Source organism: Schistocerca serialis, chromosome 8, assembly GCF_023864345.2.
Source record: "Schistocerca serialis cubense isolate TAMUIC-IGC-003099 chromosome 8, iqSchSeri2.2, whole genome shotgun sequence".
In the NCBI taxonomy this organism is placed as follows: Eukaryota; Metazoa; Arthropoda; class Insecta; order Orthoptera; family Acrididae; genus Schistocerca; species Schistocerca serialis.
Window position 1 is genome coordinate 563,267,229 of NC_064645.1, and position 26,025 is coordinate 563,293,253.

The 26,025-nt window shown below is 45.4% G+C and overlaps 1 protein-coding gene across 1 annotated transcript in view; it reads left to right on the forward strand.

Moving 5' to 3' along the window:
* Positions 1-9,772: 9,772 nt before the first annotated feature.
* The window catches only part of LOC126417120 (vesicular inhibitory amino acid transporter), a 108,376-nt gene continuing 92,123 nt past the window's right edge, over positions 9,773-26,025 (forward strand). The window contains exons 1-2 of the mRNA XM_050085015.1: positions 9,773-9,908; positions 10,116-10,234. Of these exons, the coding sequence (XP_049940972.1) occupies positions 9,773-9,908; positions 10,116-10,234 (255 nt within the window). The remainder of the gene's footprint in view (positions 9,909-10,115; positions 10,235-26,025) is intronic.

Below are 26,025 nucleotides of genomic sequence, written 5' to 3' on the forward strand. Positions count from 1 at the left end.
AATACCTGAAATTTGGTATCCTTGGGACACTCTTGACCCGGTGAATCTCGGAATATTGAGTTGCCTAACGATATTCGAAATGGAATGTCCCATGCGTCTAGCTCCAGCTACCATTTCACATTGAAAGTCAGCTAAGTCCCGTCGTGCGGTTATAATCACATGGGAAACCAAACGAATCACCTGAGTACAAAATGGTTCAAATGGCTCTGAGCACTATGGGACTTAACTTCTAGGGTCATCAATCCCCTAAAACTTAAAACTAATTAAACCTAACTATCCTAAGGACATCAAACACATCCATGCCCGAGGCATGATTCGAACCTGCGACCATAGCGGTCGCGCGGTTCCAGACTGTAGCGCCTAGAACCGCTCGGCCACCCCGGCCGCCGATTTATTACAAATTTTCTGATGCACACACTGCACAGTCACATACTGATAGCCGGCCGCTGTGGCCGAGCGGTTCTAGGCGCTGAGTCCGGAACCGCGCGACTGCTACGGTCGCAGGTTCGAATCCTGCCTCGGGCATGGATGTGTGTGATGTCCTTAGGTTAGTTAGGTTTAAGTAGTTCTAAGTTCTAGGGGACTGATGACCACAGATGTTAAGTCCCATAGTGCTCAGAGCCATTTGAACCATTTTTTTGAACCACAAACTGATAACATGGATCAGACAGGCCAGTAAATTACGTCTGATAAACAGCAGTCTGGCTATTTGAAAACAATGGAAAAACTCCCAGAAGGGCTAATGCAAATTGCAGCAATAGCTGTGAGAGAACTTCATTCGCTAGCACGTACTACGCGGCTGGTCAACGCCACGAAACAAATACGTACACTCGGCACAATTTTGCAACAAAAATCACGAACTCATTCAATTTTACAACAGGAGTTTTACTATGTTTGAGATTACAATCCCAGTGACCATAACAGTAATAGACAAATTCTCTTTCTCCTATCGATCATGTTGTTGCTCAGTCATTCCTAACAAAGGAACAAAGGAAAGTCTCAAGACAAAGTGGGAACCCATTTAAGAGAAATGTTATATACCAGTTGTCCCTCCTAACAGTCGTCAGGCGCATTTTCTCTGGTGTTTCTGCAGTTATTTTACGGTTTCGTTTTTGCATGGTGTAGCTGTAGTCAGCGTAACAAATAGTAGTCATCACGCCATCCATGCGACACCAAGTGGACGGAAAGCGTCGGTTTGTTTCCCGTTACAAGTAAAATGAGTTTTAAAGCGAAATTTTGTATGCCCATTGGATAGAGCGCTCTCAGATTCGTCTAGTCTGATATTCGGTTTGTCCATATGTGTTAAGAGAGACAGTAAAACACAAAGAATAGACAACATTTCAGCAACGGCTCTCCAGAGCTGCGTGTTTGGCGGCAGCGGTCAGTGCGAACCAGCGCAGCGCAGTGTTGTTGCTGCTGGAGTGCTGATTATTCTTTGCATCTTACTCGTCCTGTTAATACACATCGATAAAACAAATATCACATTAAACTAACAAGGGACCGCTCCATCGAACGGGCAAATGAAATTCCGTGTTAAAAATAATTTTGTTTGTGATGGGAAACAAGCCGGCGCTTCTCGTCGACAACGGGGCGTCGCATGAAAGACGTCATCAGCACTATTTCTTTGGGTTGACTCCAGACACACAGCGCAGGAGTCCAAATATCTGCTGAAACACCAGAGAAAATGCACCTAACGGCTCTTAGGAGCTACAGTCTGTATAAACTAGACAAATATTTATGGGAAGATCAAGTGAATACTGTTGGTTTGATCCAAAAGGTATACTCAAGCGTGGCGTATTTCTAAGCCACATCACAAACAAAATATTTTAAAATAGGGTAAAAAGTGGAACCAACTATGGGACGTAAATATGGGATGAATAATATGACTAAGGGTGAAAAAAGAAGGAAAAAATCAAGAATCATCAGAAGTATGGGAGACAGACCGGACAGACTACATTGGTACTACTTGCAAACGACAAGCGCCACCACTTCTCGCCCAGCTGCGCTCAACCACCGGTTCCGGAAAGGTAATTCAGGTCCTGAGCACCCCCTTGACCTCAGTGAAAACTCTGCAGAGCGTATTCCAGTTTGTCAAACGTACCAGGTGGCCACAATCGACAGCGATGTTATACGACACGGCTCAGTGACAGAGATAAATAGACAGACAGATAGATAGATAGATAGACAGGCAGGGAGAGAGAGAGAGAGAGAGAGAGAGAGAGAGAGAGAGAGAGAGAGAGAGAGAGAGAGAGAGAGATACAAACAGACAGAAGCAGAAACATACTAACTTAAATAAAATAGATGAAATTAATGAAGCTGACTCCATTTGTGGTACTGACTGTTACACTCCAGTAGTTGGCGTTGTCCTCTTCATACCATATGGGAAAATTACTATCAATTCCACGAAAGCAAGTCATCACTAAACACAGCTTTGCGCCATTCATCTTTCCAGTTCGCCTCTCTCTAGCCACTGGAGCCGGGCAGCACGGCTGGTCTGTGAGAGGAAAGCTGGTGAACAGCTGAGCAGCGATGTACCTGGTGATCAAACTTCCAACAAACGCTCTCGGAGGATAGCTCTGGGAGAAACACCGGTACCAAACGTAAAATATTGTAGGTGGTAAGCCGGCGACATGTTCTTATTCAGACATCTGACACAGTACTTGGCGATACGACTTCTCTTTTGGGATCTTTTTACAGGAAGCTTCTCGTGTATAATTAGCTTAACTCCCCAACCAATCGGCTGAACCATAAGATTCCTGAAGAATATCCTAGCAGTGGAGTCGAAACGTCTCGTACAAAAGCAAAAGATTGAAGAGATACAAGACGCGGTCTAATCGTCCAGAAGATTGTACTCATGGCAACGAAATTGTGCAGACTTGTAATGATGTGCCGGAACATTATGACCGCCTGCGTCATGGGATGTTTGTCCACCTTTGGAACACAACACAGCAGCAATTCCACTTGACATGGTATTCGACCAAGTCCTTGGTAGGTTTCCAACGGTATGTGGCCCCAGATGTCTGTCTATAGGTCACAAAATTCCCGTACATTACGGGCCGGTGCTTTGTGAGTACAGATGCTGGTGCCCTGTATCATCCCAGATATTTTACGTCGGGTTTTGATCAGGCGAATTTGGTGACCAAGACATCGACGTGAGTTCACTGTCAAGTTTCTCAAACCACTGTAGCATGATTCCGGTTTTGTGAAACGGACAGTTTATAAAGTACGAACTATACTGAACGTAATTAAGCCATAAAAATTTTAAAATTTTTGATGAAACTATACATCGAAAAATATCGATATTGTCATGGTGCAAGATGCTACTGTCTTTGGAACCGCTTAAACGAATGTTGACGATAGAAACTGAAATAGAAATTAGAATATAGTACAAACTGTTATTATAAAAAATGTTAGTGACTGCAATACTGCCAGGGAATTGAAGTCCGTTCGCACAGAGGTCGGTTTGCACACGGCGTGGACGTGGCTCGTTCTCGGTTCTAGGCGCTTCAGTCCGCAACCGCGGTGCTGCTACGGTCGCAGGTTCGAATCCTGCCTCGGGCATGGATGTGTGTGATGTCCTTAGGTTAGTTAGGTTTAAGTAGTTCTAAGTTCTAGGGGACTGATGACCTAAGATGTTAAGTCCCACAGTGCCCAGAGCCATTTGAACATTTCTGGCTCGTTCTTGACGCGATTCCATGCCATTCGACTGCCCTTGTAAGTAAATGGTTGGCTGCTAGCAGGTCCCCTTGCAATCGTCTCGTAATCGTCTCTAAGCCGTTGCGGGCGAAGGTCGTTTCTTGCGTCCTGAAGTGCAAGGAGAATTTGGAGGGTGACAAGCGGATCGCACGTCAGGAGGGTAATTTACCTTGTATTTGACCACCATTTTCTTTGCATTTCGAATGCGTAGAACACTTAATAGATCATGAGATCTACGTGCAATGACAGAAATGAACTTTTAATAAATAAACAAATAAGTATGTATATAATATATAATGTCATGAAGCAAAAGCACAAATTTCCTCAGAATCAACAAGCAATAGTTTCATTGAGTATGTGCCAACAGAGTCAAATCCCACGGTCAATAATAGCTATTCAACAATTACCATCAAGTTTCTCCACACAGTGTTCAGAACCGCGGTATTATAAGGTCAATAGCAATAGAAATGAACTTCTTCTTCTAATGGTTCAACACCAGTTTTGTGGGGGAAGTGGAGAAACGTCTTAAGCTATACCATTACACCCTCCAATAATATTCATGGAGGGATTTTACAGGTAAAACGTGGTATGAGCTTCCCAAAGAAGTAAACTTATCAGGTATTTATATACAGCTTTAGTTTCACTGTATACTTTTTCAAAAAATGGTTCAAATGGCTCTGAGCACTATGGGACTTAACATCTGTGGTCATCAGTCCCCTAGAACTTAGAGCTACTTAAACCTAACTAACCTAAGGACATCACACAATCCATGCCCTAGGCAGGATTCGAACCTGTGACCGTAGTGGTCGCGCGGTTCCAGACTGAAGCGCCTAGAACCGCACGGCCACACCGGCCGTCTATACTTTTTCCATAGCCCAGTACGTAATTAAATACAAACAAAGCATATACAAATAATGACGATTCAAGTAAAAAAAAAAAACAATCGAGCACGATGAACAAGCACTTAAACCCATACGTATCTGTGAAATGCAACCCACTGCTGAGACAGTGATAACATTGAAGTCAGAAAATAATTTGTTAAATAACCTCTAATAGAATTAGTGATAGAATGGTTGTTTATTGTGACTCGAAGTGGTACGTAAAGCCAGAGGGATTTGCAGAACCAGTGATGTTGACATTTTGGTACACTTGTAGCACTGTATACTGACACCCTTCTCTCTTTCTAACATATGTTTCTTATTTATCAACAACACAGATCACAAAAAAATTCAGTATTATTAATTTTAGGTGCACTATGTTACGGCGTAATGTGAAACGCCGGCATGCCAGTCGGGAACCATAGAGAAGAGATGGCCGTGAGAAGACATCAGCCAATTGCACGCTGACCGACCCATCTCCAGGACGGCAACGCGACAACAGCGATCCCTATGGAAGAGGACGTAAGTGCCACCACCGAATAGTGACGGCCCAGTTCCATAGCAGCTTCAAGATTAGCGAGTTCGGATAGCAGCGTCAACTCTAAATCACTTCGCTTGTACACTCTGCGTCGCACAGACTAGGAATTGCTAGGCTGAAAAAGATTGCTTATTTCGTGTGTCGCTTTGCTTCCGACACATCTGCATAGTTGCAAAAGTTAAGTACTGGAATTCACTTTTTGTAATAAAACTCATTAATATGACTATTTGATTGTCTAGCGAGCGGAGTATGGAGGCTTCCTAGACACCACACACTGAAGTCACAGTATAATTTTTATTTGGCACAAACTATCATAATACAGACAGACACAGACAACTGCAGAGATTCGCACCCAAGTACCCACGTAATTGTGACTTACTTAGTTTCATAACCGAAAAAAGGCCTCTCAGACGAATATGTCGGTCGAAATATTGTAGCACTTTTGGAACTTCATTAGGGAGAATTGGAAAATCTACCTGAGGAAAGCAACGTCGACGTCCTGGGTAGTTTTAAAGTAAAAAGATTTGTCATTGAAATTGGAATTACAGTGCAGATCAATCACTTCCATCTGCACATGCGCTGTGTGCTTTCAACCGAAACGGCAAATAGTCTGGAAAACAGCCCGAACAGATGTGAGATTCCAGAATGAGATTTCCATCCTGCAGTGGAGTGTGCGCTGATATGAAACTTGCTGGCAGATTAAAACTAGGAGACTAGGTACTGGCGGAAGTAAAACTGTGAGGACGGGCCTTGGCTCGTGCTTGGGTAGCTCAGTTGGTAGAGCACTTGCCCGCGAAAGGCAAAGGTCCCGAGTTCGAGTCTCGGTCCGGTACGCAGTTTTAATCTGCCAGGAAGTTTCAGATGTAAGATTGACAGTGTCCTCAAATCCTTCATGAAACTATCTTTGTTATTGTTTAAGGCGACAATGAATTCTTCAAACCTCGCTTTTTCTTTAACGCCATTAAACATAGGGGCCCCATGACTGCAAATTTAACACAAAGTGCTTTTTGACGCACAGAACAATGAATCCCATCTGTGGTTCTTTCACTGACAGCTAAATCTTTAAATGCATGATATTGTATTGTCGTTTAGTAGCAAATATGCAGTACCCAGCGCTTATGCAAATTGGGAATTCTCATCCCTCTCTTCTGTCATTCCCAAGTATTGTAAATAATTGTGACGATAGATCGCTAAGCTGCTGTTTTTGTACAAACAGCCACTGAAGCTGTGAACGTCTTTCATAGAACGAACAAATAGTGGACGGTAAACAGCGCTGACACCAGAATTCTGTCGAGTTTAGAGAGTTGTGCCGAACGAAAAATGTCGCACCGGATTGCTAAATGAAATGTATCGGATGATGAAAAAGTCAGTATAAATCTGAAAACTTAATAAAGCACAGAATAATGTACACTCCTGGAAATGGAAAAAAGAACACATTGACACCGGTGTGTCAGACCCGCCATACTTGCTCCGGACACTGCGAGAGGGCTGTACAAGCAATGATCACACGCACGGCACAGCGGACACACCAGGAACCGCGGTGTTGGCCGTCGAATGGCGCTAGCTGCGCAGCATTTGTGCACCGCCGCCGTCAGTGTCTGCCAGTTTGCCGTGGCATACGGAGCTCCATCGCAGTCTTTAACACTGGTAGCATGCCGCGGCAGCGTGCACGTGAACCGTATGTGCAGTTGACGGACTTTGAGCGAGGGCGTATAGTGGGCATGCGGGAGGCCGGGTGGACGTACCGCCGAATTGCTCAACACGTGGGGCGTGAGGTCTCCACAGTACATCGATGTTGTCACCAGTGGTCGGCGGAAGGTGCACGTGCCCGTCGACCTGGGACCGGACCGCAGCGACGCACGGATGCACGCCAAGACCGTAGGATCCTACGCAGTGCCGTAGGGGACCGCACCGCCACTTCCCAGCAAATTAGGGACACTGTTGCTCCTGCGGTATCGGCGAGGACCATTCGCAACCGTCTCCATGAAGCTGGGCTACGGTCCCGCACACCGTTAGGCCGTCTTCCGCTCACGCCCCAACATCGTGCAGCCCGCCTCCAGTGGTGTCGCGACAGGCGTGAATGGAGGGACGAATGGAGACGTGTCGTCTTCAGCGATGAGAGTCGCTTCTGCCTTGGTGCCAATGATGGTCGTATGCGTGTTTGGCGCCGTGCAGGTGAGCGCCACAATCAGGACTGCATACGACCGAGGCACACAGGGCCAACACCCGGCATCATGGTGTGGGGAGCGATCTCCTACACTGGCCGTACACCACTGGTGATCGTCGAGGGGACACTGAATAGGGCACGGTACATCCAAACCATTCCTAGACGGGCAAGGGAACTTGCTGTTCCAACAGGACAATGCACGTCCGCATGTATCCCGTGCCACCCAACGTGCTCTAGAAGGTGTAAGTCAACTACCCTGGCCAGCAAGATCTCCGGATCTGTCCCCCATTGAGCATGTTTGGGACTGGATGAAGCGTCGTCTCACGCGGTCTGCACGTCCAGCACGAACGCTGGTCCAACTGAGGCGCCAGGTGGAAATGGCATGGCAAGCCGTTCCACAGGACTACAACCAGCATCTCTACGATCGTCTCCATGGGAGAATAGCAGCCTGCATTGCTGCGAAAGGTGGATATACACTGTACTAGTGCCGACATTGTGCATGCTCTGTTGCCTGTGTCTATGTGCCTGTGGTTCTGTCAGTGTGATCATGCGATGTATCTGACCCCAGGAATGTGTCAATAAAGTTTCCCCTTCCTGGGACAATGAATTCACGGTGTTCTTATTTCAATTTCCAGGAGTGTATATAGAGAGGTAAAAATTGTCGCACATGCTTGGAATGACATGGGGTTTTATTAGAACAAAAAAAAAAAAAAAAACACCCAATATTGCTAGACGCGTGAAAGATGTCTTGCGCGCGTCGTTTGTTGACGGTCTTGTGCTCAGCCGCCACTTTCGTCATGCTTGGCCTCCCAGGTCCCCAGACCTCAGTCCGTGCGATTATAGGCTTTGGGGTTGCCTGAAGTCGCAAGTGTATCGTGATCGACCGACATCTCTAGGGATGCTGAAAGACAACATCCGACGCCAATGCCTCACCATAACTCCGGACATGTTTTACAGTGCAGTTCACAACATTATTCCTCGACTACAGCTATTGTTGAGGAATGATGGTGGACATATTGAGCATTTCCTGTAAACAGCATCATCTTTGCTAAGTCTTACTCTGTTATGCTAATTATTGCTATTCTGATCAGATGAAGCGCCATCTGTCGGACATTTTTTGAACGTTTGTATTATTTAGGCTCTAATAAAACCCCATGTCATTCCAAGCATGTGTGTCAATTTGTACCTCTCTATCTACATTATTCCGTGTTTTATTCAGTTTTCAAATGTATACTGACTTTTTGATCACCCGGTACTTGGGAGACGACCGAGCAAAGTCGACAGACAGGCCGGGCCTGGGTCCGCGCGCGCTGCACGCTCGGCCGGCCCTGGTATAGGGTGTAATACCCGCTCGCGAAAAGGGCAGCGTGTGCGTTTCGGGCAAGTATGGGGGTGGCTTGACGCGTCATAAGGGTGACGCAGACCGGGAGAGCGGGGGCGGAACTACGCCACTAAATGGGACTAGCAGGGGCGCGTGGGCGTCCGCGGACGATTAACGGCGACAGAGATTGTGGGTTTTGGTGGCGCTGGCGATGAGAGAAAGAGGTGGCGCGGGGGTAGGGGCTCGGAGGGGAGAGGAAGTAAGAGAAAGGGGTGGCGTAGGAGGCGACGGGGTAGTGTGGAGGCGGCGGAAAGAGGGCGAAAGCGAGGGGGGGAGGGCGCAAGTTGCCGGTCCAACGGCCAGGCGGCGCTGGCGGCGCGGCGGCGGCGCCATTGATCGGCCGGCCCGGCTCCACAGGAGAGGCGAGAGGCTGCGAGGCGCGAGAGCAGCTGCAGCCGCAGTGCCGTCCCGACGTCCGCGAGCTCCGCCGCCGGCCGCCCCCGCCATTCGCGCCGCCCGTCACCTCGAGCCGTCACCTCGGCCTGCCGGTGGTCGGGGAATCGTCCAGGGGTCGCCCCTGCCGCAGGCGAACGCATTCAGTGAGTAGCAACGCAACAGAGCCGGCGCCGCCGTCGGCCCCCGGTGCGCGCTAACGGCTGCCTCCGCCGCTTAACCGCCCCCGAGCGCCACCGCAGCCGCGTAGAAATGGGTCCCGGTGTGGCGGACGAAACGAGGCCTAACCGCGCGCTGTCCTCGGCCGTCGAGCAGCAGTGAGGAGCGCGCGAGAGCGAGGAGCGGCAGCGGCCTATCGATCTGAAAAAGGAAGCCGGCACCGCGACCGTTTGTCGAGGCCACGGCGCCGCACGGCTTGCCGTTCGTGTTTCCTCCCGCTAACCCTCGACAAATCGATGTATCGACAGCGGAGGAGGAGCAGCGGCGCGTTTAAGATCTCGTCAGCCGCGCCGCAAGCAGCAGGCACTGACAGGGAGGCGGCTCCACAGCAGTGACAGCCGGCACGAACAGTAGCGAACCTCGCGGAAAGCGACCGACACGACTGTAAGAGGAGGAGCTGGGAGCGAAGAGGACGGCCAAGACAGGTGGAGAAAGGTAGCGGAGCGGGCAGATGCTGACGTAGACTGCCCGAGAGAGACCGGTGAGCGCTACGCGGCAGGATGGCGCAGTTCGGCAGATTCCGCATCCCGACGCTGGGGGCGGCCGTCAACGTGGCGTGGGAGACGCTGAAGGCGACGGTGCCCGAGTCGAGCCCGTGCCTCGACCTGATCCGCGGCGGGGGCGGCGGCGCCGGGGGCGGCGGGGGCGCCGACAGGAGGGGCGGCGGCGGGGGCGGCGGCGGGGGCGGCGAGCGCGTGCGGTTCGCGCAGTTCGGCGGCCCGGGGGCGGCGGCCGGCGCCGAGACGACGGAGCTGGCCACCATGTCCGGCGGGCCGCAGGCCGACGGCGCCGCGCCCGCCGTCGCCGAGGACGGCTTCGGCTACCAGCGCGCCGACAGCTTCGCCAGCGTCGACTTCGCCGAGGGCGGCGGCGGGGGAGGTGAGAGCGGCTACGAGGGCGGCGGCGGGAAGCACAGGATCAACGAGTGGCAGGCCGCCTGGAACGTCACCAACGCCATACAGGTAGGTAGGCCGCTGCCGCTGCCGCCGTACCTGTCTCTGCCCTGGAAATCACAATGCAGCTTGTCCCTGTCTCTGATATTCTGACCCTGGCGGCAGCACAATTCTCCAGACATTTACTTCACCACTACAGCAATTTATATACCAACACAATACACTTTTACCTCAGATCCCTACATCCACACCTACGAGCGACGTTCAATAAGTAATGCAACACATTTTTTTCTTGGCCAGTTTCTGTTGAAAGGTGCTGAATTAGTTGTGGGACATCGTGGAATATTCCCGCTTCAGCCCCCATAGTTTCATGAAGTTCGGACAGGTCGCGCCGCTGTACGCAGCCTTCAAAATGGCGTCTGTGACGGAAGTGCGTTTCAAGCATTGACTTTCTTTTGGCGGAAAACCAGAGCATCACAGATATTCACAGGCACTTACAGGACGTCTACGGAGACCTGGCAATGAACAGAAGCACAGTGAGTCATTGGGCAAGTGTCTGTTTTCATCGCAGCGAGGTCGCACAAACCTGTACGATTTTCCGCGTGCCCGTCCGATCTTCCGCTTCCGGCCAGCCGCTCGCAGCTGTGACTCCTGCAATGCTCGAACGTGCGGATACTCTCAATCGAGTTTGTTGACAGATCACAATCACACTACGCGCTGCGCAACTGGGGAGGTTAATGATGCAGAGAGACGTTCGCTGCGACGTCGACCAGCAGAGTGGTACAGGCCTTCCCTGTAAGGTGGCGCTAGGCTGTCGCATTGAATGGAGATTATGTTGAAAAATAAGGTTTTGTAGCGAAAAGAATGGAGAATAATGTGGCTTATTGGAATCCCAATTAAAACGATCCTACTTTCAGAAATAGATACGTTGCATTACTTATTGAAAGGCCCTCGTATAACTCTTTCCTTCATTTCATTACTAACACAATGTTCTACACGTCCGCCGAATTCATCTTCACTTGTGTCATCCTCTCTGTGTGATGCAGTACCACAACTGTGTGTTCACAGTCCATTATTGGCCAGAACATTCTCGTCAATTTTTTAACCTGACTGAATAATTCTCGTTCTGTCTGTCACGCTACTTTCTTGTTACACAACACTTCGTCGCGATTAATTTCTCCTTGTGTAAATCACTTCTGAAATTTTTATTTTAGGTTTTTGATGTCGAAATTCTGCAGTCTCCTCTCTTGTTCCCACGAACCGTGGACCTTGCTTAGGTGGGTCGTGTGCCTCACTGTACAGACAGCCGTATAGCAAATGCAACAACATCGGAGGAGTATCTGTAGAGACAAACACGTGCTCCTTGAACGAGGGGCAGCAGACTTTTCAGAAGTTGCAGAGACAACAGTTTGGATGATTGAGCTGATCTGGGCTTGTAACACCAACCAACATGGCCTTGCTGTGCTGCTACTGTCCAAGGCTGAGAGCTAGGGAAACTACAGCCTTTACTTTTCCCGAGAACATGCGGATCTTCTGTGTGGACAAAACATCAATGAATCGTCTTGAGTAAAATATTCCAGAGGTAAAATAATACCCTCCATTTGAGTCTCTGGGTAGGTACTACTCAGGAGGAGCCTTCATCAGGAGAAACAAAAATAGCACTCTATGCATCGGAGCGTGGAATATTAATTTCGCTAATTGGATTGGTAGATTTCAGAATTTAATAATAAAAAAGACAGATGTAATGGTAATTAGTGAAGTGACGTATCAAAATCTATAGCACTTCTGGTCAAAAGAGGGTGTTCTAGAAGTGACTCTAATAATGAATAAGAAAATTGTAGTGGAGATAACCCACTACGAATAGCACAGTAAACGCTTTATCGTGATCAAGATAGATACAAAGCCAACACCCACAATAATTGCTAAGGTCTGTATGCTAAGTAGATCCACAGTTGATGATGAGATTGAAAAAAATATATCCTTCGATAACAGAAATCAGCCAGATAGGGATTAGAAGGGAGAAGAAAATTTAGTTGAGATAGGGGACTGGAATTCGGTACTAGGAAAAGGAAGAGAAGGAAAAGTTGCAGGTGAAGATGGACTAGGGGAACGAAATGAAAGACAAAATCGCCTGGTAAAATCCGGCGCTGAGTACAACATAATCATCGTTATCACTTACTTTAAGAATCATGAGAGAAGGATGTATAAGTGAAAGAGACTTGGGGACACCGGAACGTGGATTCTGACCATAATTTATCGCTCATGAGCTGCAGAACAAAACTGAACAAATTGCAGAAAGGGGAGGAATTATTGAGTTACACCTTGGATAGGTTGAAAGAAGCAGAGGTTTTTGAGAGTTTCAAAGGAAACATTTGGCAACTATTGACTGAAACAGGAAAAAGGAATTCAATGGAAAACGAATGGATAATTTTTGAGAAATGAAACGGTGAAGAGAGCACAGGATCAAATAAGCAATAAGACAAGGCCCAATAGACATCTTTTGATAAGACACTAGATATTAAACCCAACGGCGAAAGGTGAAATTATAAAAACGCAGCAAACTGAGCGTGCAAAAACAAATAGGTACAGATGTTTACAAAAATGAGACTGCCAGAAAGTGCAAAATGGAAAAGGAAAATAGACTGGAAGAATAACGAAAGGCATGAATGACTGGCGGAAACATAGGTGCTGCCTGTAGGAAAGTTAAGGGATAAAGAGTCCTTTAGAATATTGTGCACATTAAGGGGACATTGTAAGTGAAATTCGTGGAAATTTGACACTTTATGTTTTCTACTCCATAATGTACTTTGGACTTTCCTGAACATTTTGGTATATAATACATTAAAATCAGACAATTGTGAAACCTTCAAATAATATCTTGAATGTTGATGCGTGACTCAAATTTCGCGGCTATGCATATACTGCCACAGTTGAGCAGTCATGTCTTGGGAACTACACAGTCTAGAAGGCTGTGAATTACTTTGTTTTGTGCCTACTGCTACGTCCCAGAAGTTGGCATTGCGAATAAACAAATCAGTCCTTCGTTTCTGATGCTAGTTTTCGTTAAAAGTAGCGTGATTATCGGCTATTTTTGCAGTAAGCTAACTTCTATTGCTTTTTATGCGTCAATAAAATGACTAAGCGAAAAAGTAACTTCAAGAAAAGCTAATTTGCGGGTAACAGATATGTGAGACCTGTATTTTCTTCTGAAGTACTTGAAAACATGGATACTAGCAGTGAAGGAAACCACGATAATGTTTCTGAAGTGATCACGCCCCCTAGTGCATCGAAAAGGAAAGTAACTTTAGAAATGGGTGACAGTGGTAAAGGTAATGATATTATCTACAACGTCATTATTGATCTGCAAATCCTTGCACAAGTTCTTGTTGAAACTGTCTCTTGCTATCTTTGTGGTGGTGAAGTTACACTTTACGAGGAATTGGAGCTAGAACAGATGTTGTGTCTAAATTAATTATTAAATGTCAGAAGTGCTAAAACGGAAAATCATTTCATACTTCAACAAAGTGTTCAGGTAATGAATTGTATGAAACCAATGTGAGACTGTTTATGGCCGAAGAAGCATGCAAAGGCTGTTAATGTTCTCTGCACTGTGTTGAATTTGCCAAAACCACCTTCTAGGTACACGAAATATGTAACAGCAATTGGGGACTCTGTAAATGCTGTGGCTGAAGATTCAATGGTTGCTACTACATCAGAAGCTGTTGAAAAAATGAGGGTGACGCAGACATCTGCACTGCTGTGGATGGGTCCTGGCAAAAGCGTGGGTTTAGTTCTAAAAATGGTTTTACATCTGCAGTAAGTATTGACACTGTAAAAGTTTTGGATTTTGAAGTTCTCAGTAAGTATTGCCAAGGTTGTACAGTGAACCAGAAGAACAGACTACTTCATAAGCAGCAGTGTATAAAAAATTATGATAGCACAAGTGGAGGAATGGAGGTAAAAGGAGCAGTTAACATTTTCCAGCGTTCACAGGAGAGGTGTTAGATATGTGAATTACAGGCGATGGAGACAGCAAGTCTTTCATTGCAGTACAAAACAGTAAGCCATATGATATTCGTATACAAAAACTTGAGTGTGTAGGACATGTCAAGAGAAGGACGGGAGCACGTCTGCATAACCTAAAAATCAAGCTGGGTAACACAAAACTGCCTGATGACAAGACAATAAAATGTGCTGGAAGACTAATGGACAAAGTAATTGATGAATTACAGGAATATTATGGCGAGGCCATTAGAGATAACTGTGACAATTTGGAGAAGATGAAAAGAGCTGTGTGGAGCACTTTCTTTCATCGAATATCAACCGATGAAAAGACATGTCATGCTTTGTGTTCACCTCCACCAAACATTTGGTGTAAATATACGCAAGCTGAATTTTCTGCCATCCTGCGTGAATTTACACATAAACATTCTCTTCCTTTGGCAGTAATGGAGGCAATCAAATCTATTTACGGAGATTTGGCAAATCCTGAGCTACTAAAGAAGTGTTTACATGGGAAGACGCAGGATGTGAATGAGTCCTTCAATAATGTTTTGTTGCGCCGTGTGCCTAAAAATGTATTTGTTGACCTTCTGACTCTAAAGTTAGCAGTGTCTGATGCTGTAAGAACTTTTAATGCTGGGAACAATGAAAGACTTAATATTCTGGAGAAGATAGGGATAAGATCTGGAAAGAACACAGCTAAAGGACTGCGGGTACTGGATGAGCTTCGCGTACGTGAAACAGAGTTAGCTGCTCAGAAAATGACAAAAGAAGCAAGAATGAAAAGGAGGAGGCAAGCACTGGGCTGTTGTGACACTGAAGAAGACATGAACTATGGGCTAGGGCAATTCTAGTGTATAAAAGACGCAGAAATGTAAGTCTGTATAAGAATTTGTAATAAAAAAAGTATTAAGCCTCAGTATCTCTGAACTACATTTTTTCCAATAAATGACCCGTTTTCTAAAAAAGTACTGATGTTAGAGACATGAAATTTTCTTAGCATGCCAAGTGTGAGATTCAACACATATGGAACTAGAATAATTAAAATATCCTCAGTTGTTTTGTTTTTATGTTCAATTATTTACAAAATTCTGTCAATTATTTGAGTGCTGGAAAAAAAAGATAACATGCCCAACAGTACAATTTTAATAATAATTCTATTTCAGCGTATCTAGAAATGTGAGTTCAATAGTTATGGAAAATTGTAAGTTGGTGTCTTAAAACGTTTCCAAGATAATGGCTCACAAAATTCTATAATTTAACATTGGCGCCATAGGACATCCAATGTCTCCTTAAAAGATCAGAGGGAAAATCAATACTAAGCACAGAAGGGAAGGCTGAAAGATGTAAGGAGTATATCAGGGGTCTATATAAAGGAAATATATTTGAAGACAATATTGTTGAAAGAAAAGAGAAAGTAGACGAAGATGAGGGATATGATACTGAGAGAAGAATTTGACAGGGTACTGAAAGAGCCAATTCGATACAAGTCACTGGAGTAGACGACATTCCTCTAGAATTATCGACTTCCTTGGGAGAGCCAGCCATCGTCTTTGTTCGGCGACAACGTGCAACAACCTCTCACAGGCGGCAGCTGGCAGCACCAGCAGTGGAGGGTATATAAAGCGTGTCGGGGAAACACGGAATACAGCGCAATCGTTATTGTAATGAGGGAATGGAACGTTTTATCTGACGTCCAAAAGAGCATGATGATTGGCTTTCGCGCCTTGGGTGGAAGTACTTGGGAAGCGGCCAGTTTTGTAAACTGTTCTCATGTCGTCATGATTAAAGTGTACCGTGCATGGTAAAATGGCGCTAAGCAAAACCGGAACCGAGGCAACTGTGGTACATTATGGGTCGTAGGTGACAGGGGGGAATGATCGCAACGGAGACGCATACACACGAGTAGACGTGCAACTGTTGAGTAACTGACTGCGCGGATGAACCGAGGGGCTAACAACAGCGTCTCCTCAACTGTTGTTCAGCGCCCATGCTGACCATTGGTGATGAAGGCTGGTATTTGCACGCCAATATTGCAACTGGACGTCCATTAAGTGGCGACAGGTTTCCTTTTAGGGTGACAGATGGCCATTGGCGTGTACGGTATGAAACGTCTGAACGCAATCATCTGCAACAATCGTCTGAATGATCCCAGCTAGAGGAGGGAGCGTTATAGTCTGGGGAATGGTTTCGTGGCATTCTCTGGGTGGTCTCGTCATACTGGAAGGTACAGTGGATCAATAAATGTATGCTCTGTCATTGGGGGCCATGTCCATCCCTACATGCAGATTTTTTTTCACTCGACACGATGGCATCTACCAGCAGAACAGAGCAACGTGTCACACAGTTCACGGGGTGTGTGCCTGCTTCGAAGAGCACCAGGATGAGTTCACCGAATTCTCCTGATCACTAAACTCCCTATATTTAAAACCAATAGAGAATCTGTTGGGATCACCTCACTCGGGCTGTTCGCACCAAGAGTCCTCGACCGAGAAGCCTAGCGCAGCTGGCCGGGAACGCCCCAAATCCCTGACGATACCTTCCAGAACCTCTTGACATTCTTCCCGCATGTTTCGCCGCGGTTCGCACTGCAGAAGGTGGTTATTCAGGTTTTGGACAGGTGGTCACATTACTCTGACTGGACAGTATGTTATACTGCAAGGGAACAAGTCTTGGTCAGTTCAGGTGTAGGCTTTACTGTGAACAAGAAAATTAGAACCATTTTTACAGATACTGAAGTAAATCAGACAAAATAAAGAGACTTTCATTCAAAATAAACAAAAGATATTCCATGGAAATCATTCAAATCCGTGCACTAATGTGCTGTAATCTGAAAAGAAGGTAGACATTGTCTACGAAGAGTTACAGAAACTTACAAATAGCAGAAAATCCCTCAACAAAATCTCAATGGAAGATTGTAACCAGAAAGTGAGATCCTTCAGGTGAATAATTCGAATATGTAATGAGAAGTAACGCTGACCTTACGTTTGTAAAAGTTGCCAAAAGGAGCAACATACTTTCCTTAAAGCTTTTTCTCATAGGAAAAGTGCTAGAAATTAGGCTCGCCAAGAAACAAACGGAAGTTAAAATGAAATTAACTTGTTTGTATTAGACAACATAGGAAATGGTACAGGATGCGATGATCTTAACCCGTTTTAAAACATAATGTGATCATAGAGTCGTAAACAACAGAACAGAAACAGATAAAAGTAACACATTTATTAGGTAGGAAGTAAGAGATGGAGATTATGAGAATTCAGTTAAGCAAAAACCTCAGCATCTTAGAAAATGAAAGTTATACACAGACAAAAGCAGCAGTTGTTTAGTGAAATTACTTATGAAGGCAGTGAAAGATGTTGCATGAATAAAGAAAAGGAAATCTCGAATGGAAGAAGGCTACGACTGAAGAGAAGGTGAGAGTTTAGAGCAGTCCATAAGAGGAACACGAAACAATATGCTAACTTAAGAAGAACTATTTGATAGTACCTTCGAAAGAATGCAAGAAGGTGTAATGAGGAAAATTTGGCAATAGAAGTAACCGAATACAATGAAACGTTTTTCTGCAGCCTCTTCATCTCAGAGTAACACTTGTATAGGAAGCCCTCAATTATTTGTTGTATATATTCCGATTTCTGTTTCCCCTCCCAATCATCCTGCCTCTCCCCGTAATCAGTGTTTCCTACACATTTCTTTCCTCGTCTTTTCTGCAAAGAACCTACTCATTCTTCATTTAATAAGTTCATTTAATTTTCAGTATATTTCTGTAACTTCATCTTTGGATATGTATCGGCAACTGGATGGATGCGACCACATGACATACTTCACCCCGTCCATCGCTATGATATTAGGCATTCAACGTTCTTCTGTTACACAAAGTCTCAAACCTTCTAGCCTCTTACTTCCCAGTTTGCCCACAGTCTATGAATCACTTTGACACAGCGGTGAGCTCTATATTTTCAGAAATTTCGTCCTCAGATGAACGCCTAAGTTTGACACCAGCAAATGCCCTCTTTGCCTGGTTTAGTTTTGTATATCCCCTGCTTTAGAGGTAGCAGAGTTTCTTCAGTTCGTTCTAAGTAGTCCCCAATTTTGATGTTATGTTTGTCTGTAATCTCTCTTTTACTAATCTTGATTACTTTCGTATTTCTTCAGTTTGCTCTCAGTCCATACTCTGTGCACATAGGACTGTTCGTTGTGTTCAATCCGCTGCAGAATTATGGAACATGTTTTATGCTCACGTACTGTGACGTTTTTGGAGAACGAAAATTTCCCCTGTAAAAGTCACCATAGATTCCGAAAACAGAAAGCTTGCGAAACTCAGCTTACTCTGCTCCTCAGTGAGATCAAGAGCCACGAGACAAGGGCGCTGATGAAGATGCCGTGTTCCTTGACTTCATGAAAGCATTTGAGACCGTCCCGCACTGCCGTTTAGTGAAAGAAATACGAGTTTACCGAGTATCGGAACAGTTCTGAGACTCGATTCAAGACCTCCTTGCAGATACAACTCAACATTGCACAGCAAGTAAAATTAAAGGCAAAACTGTGCAGATATTCCAAACTTTTTGTAGATGTTTGTGTAGCTCAATAGATGAATCAGAGAAAAACCAGATAATTAGTAATGAAAATAACGACATTCCAGAAGTAATGTCAGATGAGACTATAAAACCATTTAAGATGTAAGTAAAGGTAAGACGGTTGTAGATGAAGGTGTGTGAATAAAAATGGGTAAATCTGGAAGCAAAAGTAACGCAAAAGGAACTTGTTAATTTGTTTACAGAATTTCATAGGAGAAAGATAATTCGCTAAAGCAAGAACAGTGCTGTAATTCTCCTACTTCACAAGAAAGGAAAAAGACGAGGCGCAGAATAACTGGACACCCTATAGCCTCCGCAACATTAACGAAATCGTCACCGGCCGCGCTGGAAACACCCTGGATTTTATTCAGTCAAAACAACAGATCGGCTCTTCACATAAATGTAGCGCAACATACCATGTGAATGTTGCGAATGAAATTATAAAATGGAAGAAATGATCGTCAATCACAACTTTGGCAGGGATTCGTAGGTTTTGAAAAATCATTTCGACTCAGTGTCAACTAAGCCTATACCAGCATCCATGACTGGTAATGGAGGAAAAAATGTCCGGAAATACATCGTTGCCACTGTAGATGGCGTTGACGAATGAAAGTTCCTCTGACCGCGTGCCGTGTTCTGCTTGTGTGCTTCAGGCTGTGTGGATTGACGCAGCCTACTGTAAGCAGCAGGCTGGTCTGGTATTTATGTCGGGAAGAAGCGAAGACGATGTTTGTGTAAGGCCAAGCAGATGGAAATAGTCGAGAGGCAGCATGGTTGTACCAAAAAAAGTATCCTCACAGACAACCAACCACATCACACAACATTCCAGGCGTTTGTGTGATCATGGGTCCTTTCAGATAGGCACATAATCGTAGTTTGACTTACACCAGCAGGCCACTTTCCTGGAGCTTATACTAGAGTTCATCTCAGTTGTTGTTGTTGTTGTGGTCCTCAGTCCTGAGACTGGTTTGATGCAGCTCTCCAGGCTACTCTATCCTGTGCAAGCTTCTTCATCTCCCAGTACCTACTGCAGCTTACATCCTTCTGAATCTGCTTAGTGTATTCATCTCTTCGGCTCCCTCTACGATTTTTACCCTACATGCTGCCCTCCAATACTAAATTGGTGATCCCTCTATGTCTCAGAACATGTCCTACCAACCGATCCCTTCTTCTAGTCAAGTTGTGCCACAAGCTCCTCTTCTCCCCAATTCTATTCAATACCTCCTCATTAGTTATGTGATCTACCCATCTAATCTTCAGCATTCTTCTGTTGCACCACATTTCGAAAGCTACTATTCTCTTCTTGTCTAAACTATTTATCGTCCACGTTTCACTTCCAAACATGGCTACACTCCATACAAATACTTTCAGAAACGACTTCCTGGCATTTAAATCTATATCGATGTTCACAAATTTTTCTTCTTCAGAAACGCTTTCCTTGCCATTGCCAGTCTACATTTTATATCCTCTCTACTTTGACCTTTGACCATCATCAGTTATTTTGCTCCCCAAATAGCAAAACTCCTTTACTACTTTAAGTGTCTCATTTCCTAATCTAATTCCCTCAGCATCACCCGACTTAATTCGACTGCATTCCATTATCCTCGTTTTACTTTTGTTGTCGTTCATCTTATACCCTCCTTTCAAGACACTATCAATTCCGTTCAACTACTCTTCCTAGTCCTTTGCTGCCTCTGACAGAATTCCAATGTCATCAGCGAACCTCGAAGTTTTTATTTCTTCTCCATGGATTTTAATACCTACTCCGAACTTTGCTTCTGTTTCCTTTACTGCTTGCTCAATATACAGATTGAATAACATCGGGGAGAGGCGACAACCCTGTCTCACTCCCTTCCCAACCACTGCTTCCCATTCATACCCCTCGACTCTTATAACTGCCATCTGGTTTCTGTACAAATTGTAAATAGCCTTTCGCTCCCTGTATTTTACCCCTGCCACCTTCAGAATTTGAAAGAGAGTAATCCAATCAACATTGTCAAAAGCTTTCTCTACGTCTACAAATGCTAGTCTCAGTATGCTGTACAATCCGGTCCTCCAAATTTGTTGTACGCTCAGGCCCCGCTTCCCTACACGTTCGTCTGTCTGAAAGGTTCCATGATCACACAAACGCCCAAAAACGACTTGAAATGTTGTGTGATGTGGTTGGTGTCTGTGAGGGTCCTTGTTTTGGTGCAGCCTTGCTGCCTCTCGATCGATTCCAACTGCTTGGCCATAGACAGACACCATCTCGGCTTGTTCCCGACGCGAATACCAGACCATTCTGATGCTTACAGTACGCTGCATCAATCACAGAGCCTGAAACATACAAGGAACGCAGGGCACGTAGTCAGAGGAACTGTCATCCGTCAGGGGCGCTATCTACCGTGGCAACGATACATTTCCGGACCTACGTTCATAGGACCTTTTTTCTTCCATTTCCAGTCAGGAATCCGTCTCGGCAATGTGTCGGTTTTATTAATGTTCACTCTGCGTATGGCAGTGCTGAATCTGGATAGTAGGAAATGCAGAATTCAAACAGAAGTCATGCACGGAGGTATTATATCATCATAACTATTCTGAGAAGATGTACAGGGACTTTTTACGTTCTTAAATTGCAAAAACGAAGGAGAGATACATGCTAATGGAAAGTACCGGCAGCAGTTTCATTTTGCTGAGGAAGTAATTGCAGCTAATACCATGTAACGCCACCTCTAGCTTTGATAAGCATCCGTTTGACGAGGAAGAGAACAGACTAGTTTCCTCAGGTATGCCACATCCAGCTGAATCTACTCACTGACGATTAGATATTGTACAGCCACCAAATTGTGGGGATGTTGACTGCCATGTTCCACCCACTGTTCAGAATAGTCCCAGATATATTCCATAGAGCGGATCAGTCAGCGGACCACTCGATGGGCGTTAGGGTGCCTGGGCATTCGTCAAAGAGAGAACATCGTGGTCCATGTCCACAGTAACATGAAGAGTGAGTCCAACCACGAAACAACAGAGAACTATACTCATGCTCATAAATGAAGGATAATGCTGATACATGCTGTGGTGGGCGGTTTGCGGGTTTAAATCACCTCGGGGATGACCATGCGGTGCACCTGACCTGCGGTCGTGTCACGGTGGCGCTGGCAGCAGTCCACAAACGTAGAGGAGTGTCGGAGCACGTCAGAATACGGTGCAGCGAGTAAGTGTGCAGACGTTTTCAGACGTGCTAATGGTGACAGTGTGTTGAAAATGGCTCAAAGAACACACATTGATGACGTTATGAGGGTTAGAATACTAGGGCGACTGGAGGCTGGTCAAACACAGCAGGTCGTAGCATGGGCCCTCCGTGTGCCACAAAGTGTTATCTCAAGATTATGGCAACAATTCTAGCAGACAGGAAACGTGTCCAGGCGCTACAGTAAGGGACGTCCACAGTGTACAACACCACACGAAGACCGGTATCTCACCACTTGTGCCCGCATACGGCCACGGAGTACTGCAGCAAGCCTTGCTCGGGACCTTACAGCAGCCACTGGAACAGTTGTCTCCATACAAATAGTCTACAGACGACTGAACAGGCATGGTTTATTCGCCCGGAGACCTGCAAGGTGCATTCCACTGACCCCTGGCCATAGGAGAAAAGCCTGGTGTCAAGAACACAATACATGGTCATTGGAACAGTAGTCCCAGGTTACGTTCAGGTATAGTCTGAACAGTGATTCTCGCCGGGTTTTCATCTGGCGTGAACCAGGAACGAGATACCAACCCCTTAATATCCTTTAAACTGACCTGTATGGTGGTAATGGTTTGATGGTGTGGGGTGGGATTATGATTGGTGCACGTACATCCCCGCATGTCTTTCACAGAGGAGCTGCAACAGGTCAGGTGTATCGGGACGTCATTTTGCACCAGTATGTCCGCCTTTCCAGGGGTGCTGTGGGTGTCACCTTCCACCTGATGGATGATAACGCACGGCCCCACCGAGCTGCCATCGTGGTGGAGTACCTTGAAACAGAAGATATCAGGCGAATCAAGTGGCCTGCCTGTTCTTCAGAGTGGAATGTCCCGTTTCATGGCGCGACCACGCATTTGAGGAGAGAAATACCAGCGCACTCGCATATTAACCGCCATGAGTCGTGCAAGGGGGAGCACATTATAACCTACCTACCTGAAGCACTGTCAATGCCTCTTTAAGAGTCTCGCGTTCAGGATGTGTTTGAATCATAGCATTAAAGTCTAGTTGCCTTGCCAAATTATATTCAGTTTCCAAGGTTCCTGAACATGTGAGATGTTGCTGATGTATAGTCGATCTGAGAAAACTTTTGCCACGAGTCAGAGTGCTGAAAGACCTCTCTTCACTGAAGAGTGTAAAAGACGCGCATATATACACATACATTCGGAAGCAAACTTAAGATTATAAGCTTGTACATCTTATTCATGAGACCTAATGGTTGCAAAGTAATGTATTCAGAGTTTGAGGCATGAGTTGTTTTCAAATATTTAATTTCCTCTTCTGAGTCTCTTGTGACATAATGTAATTCACTGATAAATAACTTGCATGCCTCAGCGATCTGATCGTCAATCGTCTTTAACTATTTCGATAAAGCCAAAATCTTTCATCTAAAATCTTCATACAAAATATTTACTGTTTCGTATCGGGCTTTCAAGTTAGACACTATATTGTCAACAATGGCATAAAATACATTTATCTTGAATATATTTTCTGAATTCACATCTGTCACTTCATTCCTGGCTTCAGTATGAAATGACTTACTCTTCTTAGTGCGTACCTGCGGAAATCCAGGATCGATGTTAATTGCATTGGCAACAACTTTAGATCAGGGAAATGGAGTCCCAAGTTTCGCGAAGACATTTAAATCATTTAACAAGCTCTCAAAATGTCTTAGCTCAACATGAACAGTAGTATTTCGAGCCTATACTAACATGCTCCTGTAGTCAATTGATACCTACAATTTTAGCTAAACTGATGCCATGGTTAAACACTTGAATGATATCAAATGATCCAAAACACTCCATACCACATAATGTGTTTCCGCTGACAAATTTAGCTTACTGAGAGTTGCAGCGGCGATGGCAATCTTATCCAAATGAGTTGCAGTTGGTATTGCTGCGACAACCCAAGCAATCTAGCGGGTATCAGACATCGAATACAAAGAACTTCAACACTGTTTCGGAACGTGTGGACTGCTACTAAACAGATTGTAAAGAAGTTGAATTACTCCGAGAAAGGTATCTGCTTCACGACAGCTCTGAGGCTGCACGTACTCCACATAACGCTACAAGTACACAATTTTCTGAGCTGAACATCTGAAGGCCAAGACTCTTTGACCAAGAAATAATGTCACATCAAGTCACATGAAAGCGCCCATGTCAGTTGGCTATTATACGGACGAACAAAAGAAGATTACCGGTACACCTTTTCTCCCGTGCATCAACATGGCCAATCGACATCTTTCATGTCATTTCATTTCCTCAGTTTCGCTGTTCATTCAGGAGAACTATTTACAAACAGAAATGTTTTACGTTGTGTTTACTCTTGAAGGCAGAATATTTTCTGTGTGCTACTATAAAATCATCATGTATTGGAATCGGAACTACGTTACGTCTGAATTATAACAACGTCCACAGATGTTTCCGTGTACATTTTTTGGGGAAACGTTTTGGTAGGGTTCCCAGCGACGTTTAAAGATAGCGCATTTTCGAATCCATCAGCGAGTAGTTTTAGTACACCATTCTAAAGACAGTATTGTGCATTCAAGATTGAAGATGAAATAGAGTTGTATACACTTGGCCTATGTGGGTCATAAAACTGAAGTGGAAGGGAAAAGCTGGAATGGTTATGCTGGTGCTGGGATAATGTTCATTAATTTATAACATGATGCAAAAAATGATTTTACAGTAGCATGTTGATTTTTACCAACGTAGCACCCTGGGGGATCCGAACCATTGAGAGACTTCCCCAGGAGGCTTGGGCTTCGGGGATTCCCTCCCCCCCTCGCTGCCCCCCCTCTCTCGTCGGGTCTGCGATATACTGGTAAGCATCTGAATCGCAGGCGACAGTTGCTTTGAATAGGGTGTGGTGGTGCAGTAATCGGTGATCTCGGAGTAACGTCGTCAGACATCCTGCTGTGACCAGGTCCGGCCTCAACGACGGCCAGGTCTCAACGACCCGGCACTTGAGGTATATACTACGTGCTTCCAGTCGTGTCCATGTCCTGAGGCTACACGCCAGCTCGACCGCCTGTTTGTTGGCTCGGACAACAAGACCAAGAATGACTACAATACTCGGGGAACTCTGCATCGAAGAGCTCGGTACTGGGTGGTTCAGATTCCACAGCGGATCGATGTGGCACAGTGTAGAGAGGCGACTCGTCATTTCAATGCAGAACAGCGATAACAGGTAAGTAATGGCCCGGTTGACACCTCCTCCCTCCGGAGTATAGGAGAGCTGTACAGTATTTCGATTTCATCTGCTAGCTACACGTTAAAGAATTTACAGATATCTCCTGGAACCACTGGACCCTTATTCTGGGAGGCATTTAGATTCCCATCATTCCATAGGATTTGGGAATCCTGATTTCTGTGGTTACTTGAAACCGATTAGGCCAGAGACGGGGGTAGTACCTTTCCCTTACTTTCCCAATCCAAAGTCCCATGTGTAATCACCTCGGCGGGAGGCTAAAGCCTAATCTTCCTTCTTTGTCGAATGCTTGCGCCGCTCCCCCTCCGCCTTCTAAAGGATGAGTAGTGCGAAAAATCACGTCGACTGATGGTGCCCTGTGATGGAGTACGTGTGTTGAATATCACCTCACATTCTCCATTCCTCCTGCCAGAAATGCACATTTCACATTGCCAGGAATTAGGAGTATGCTCGTACGGAGAATGTGTACGTGGCGTCTACATCTACATATGCACTCTGAAAACCCTAATGAAGTGCATATTTCACATTCACCTGCATGTGAGGGTTTCTTCCCGTTTGCTTGGCCGTACGAGGAACGACTGCTTAAATGCGTGATTGAGCGCTGTAAGTAGTCTGTTCTTCTCCTCATGGTCGTGGTGTATTAACATTCCAGATTCCTCATTTAATAATGTTAATACTCGTTCTATGACTTTGTAAGAAGGATTTCACAGGATATTTGACACCACTCTTAAAGCGTCTGCCAATTTGTAGGAAGTAGAGGCAGCAGGCGGTAAAATGGTGAGTGAACCCCAAGAAATACTGAGAAGATGGGAAGAATATATAGAGTGGCTATACGCTGCAGACAGCCG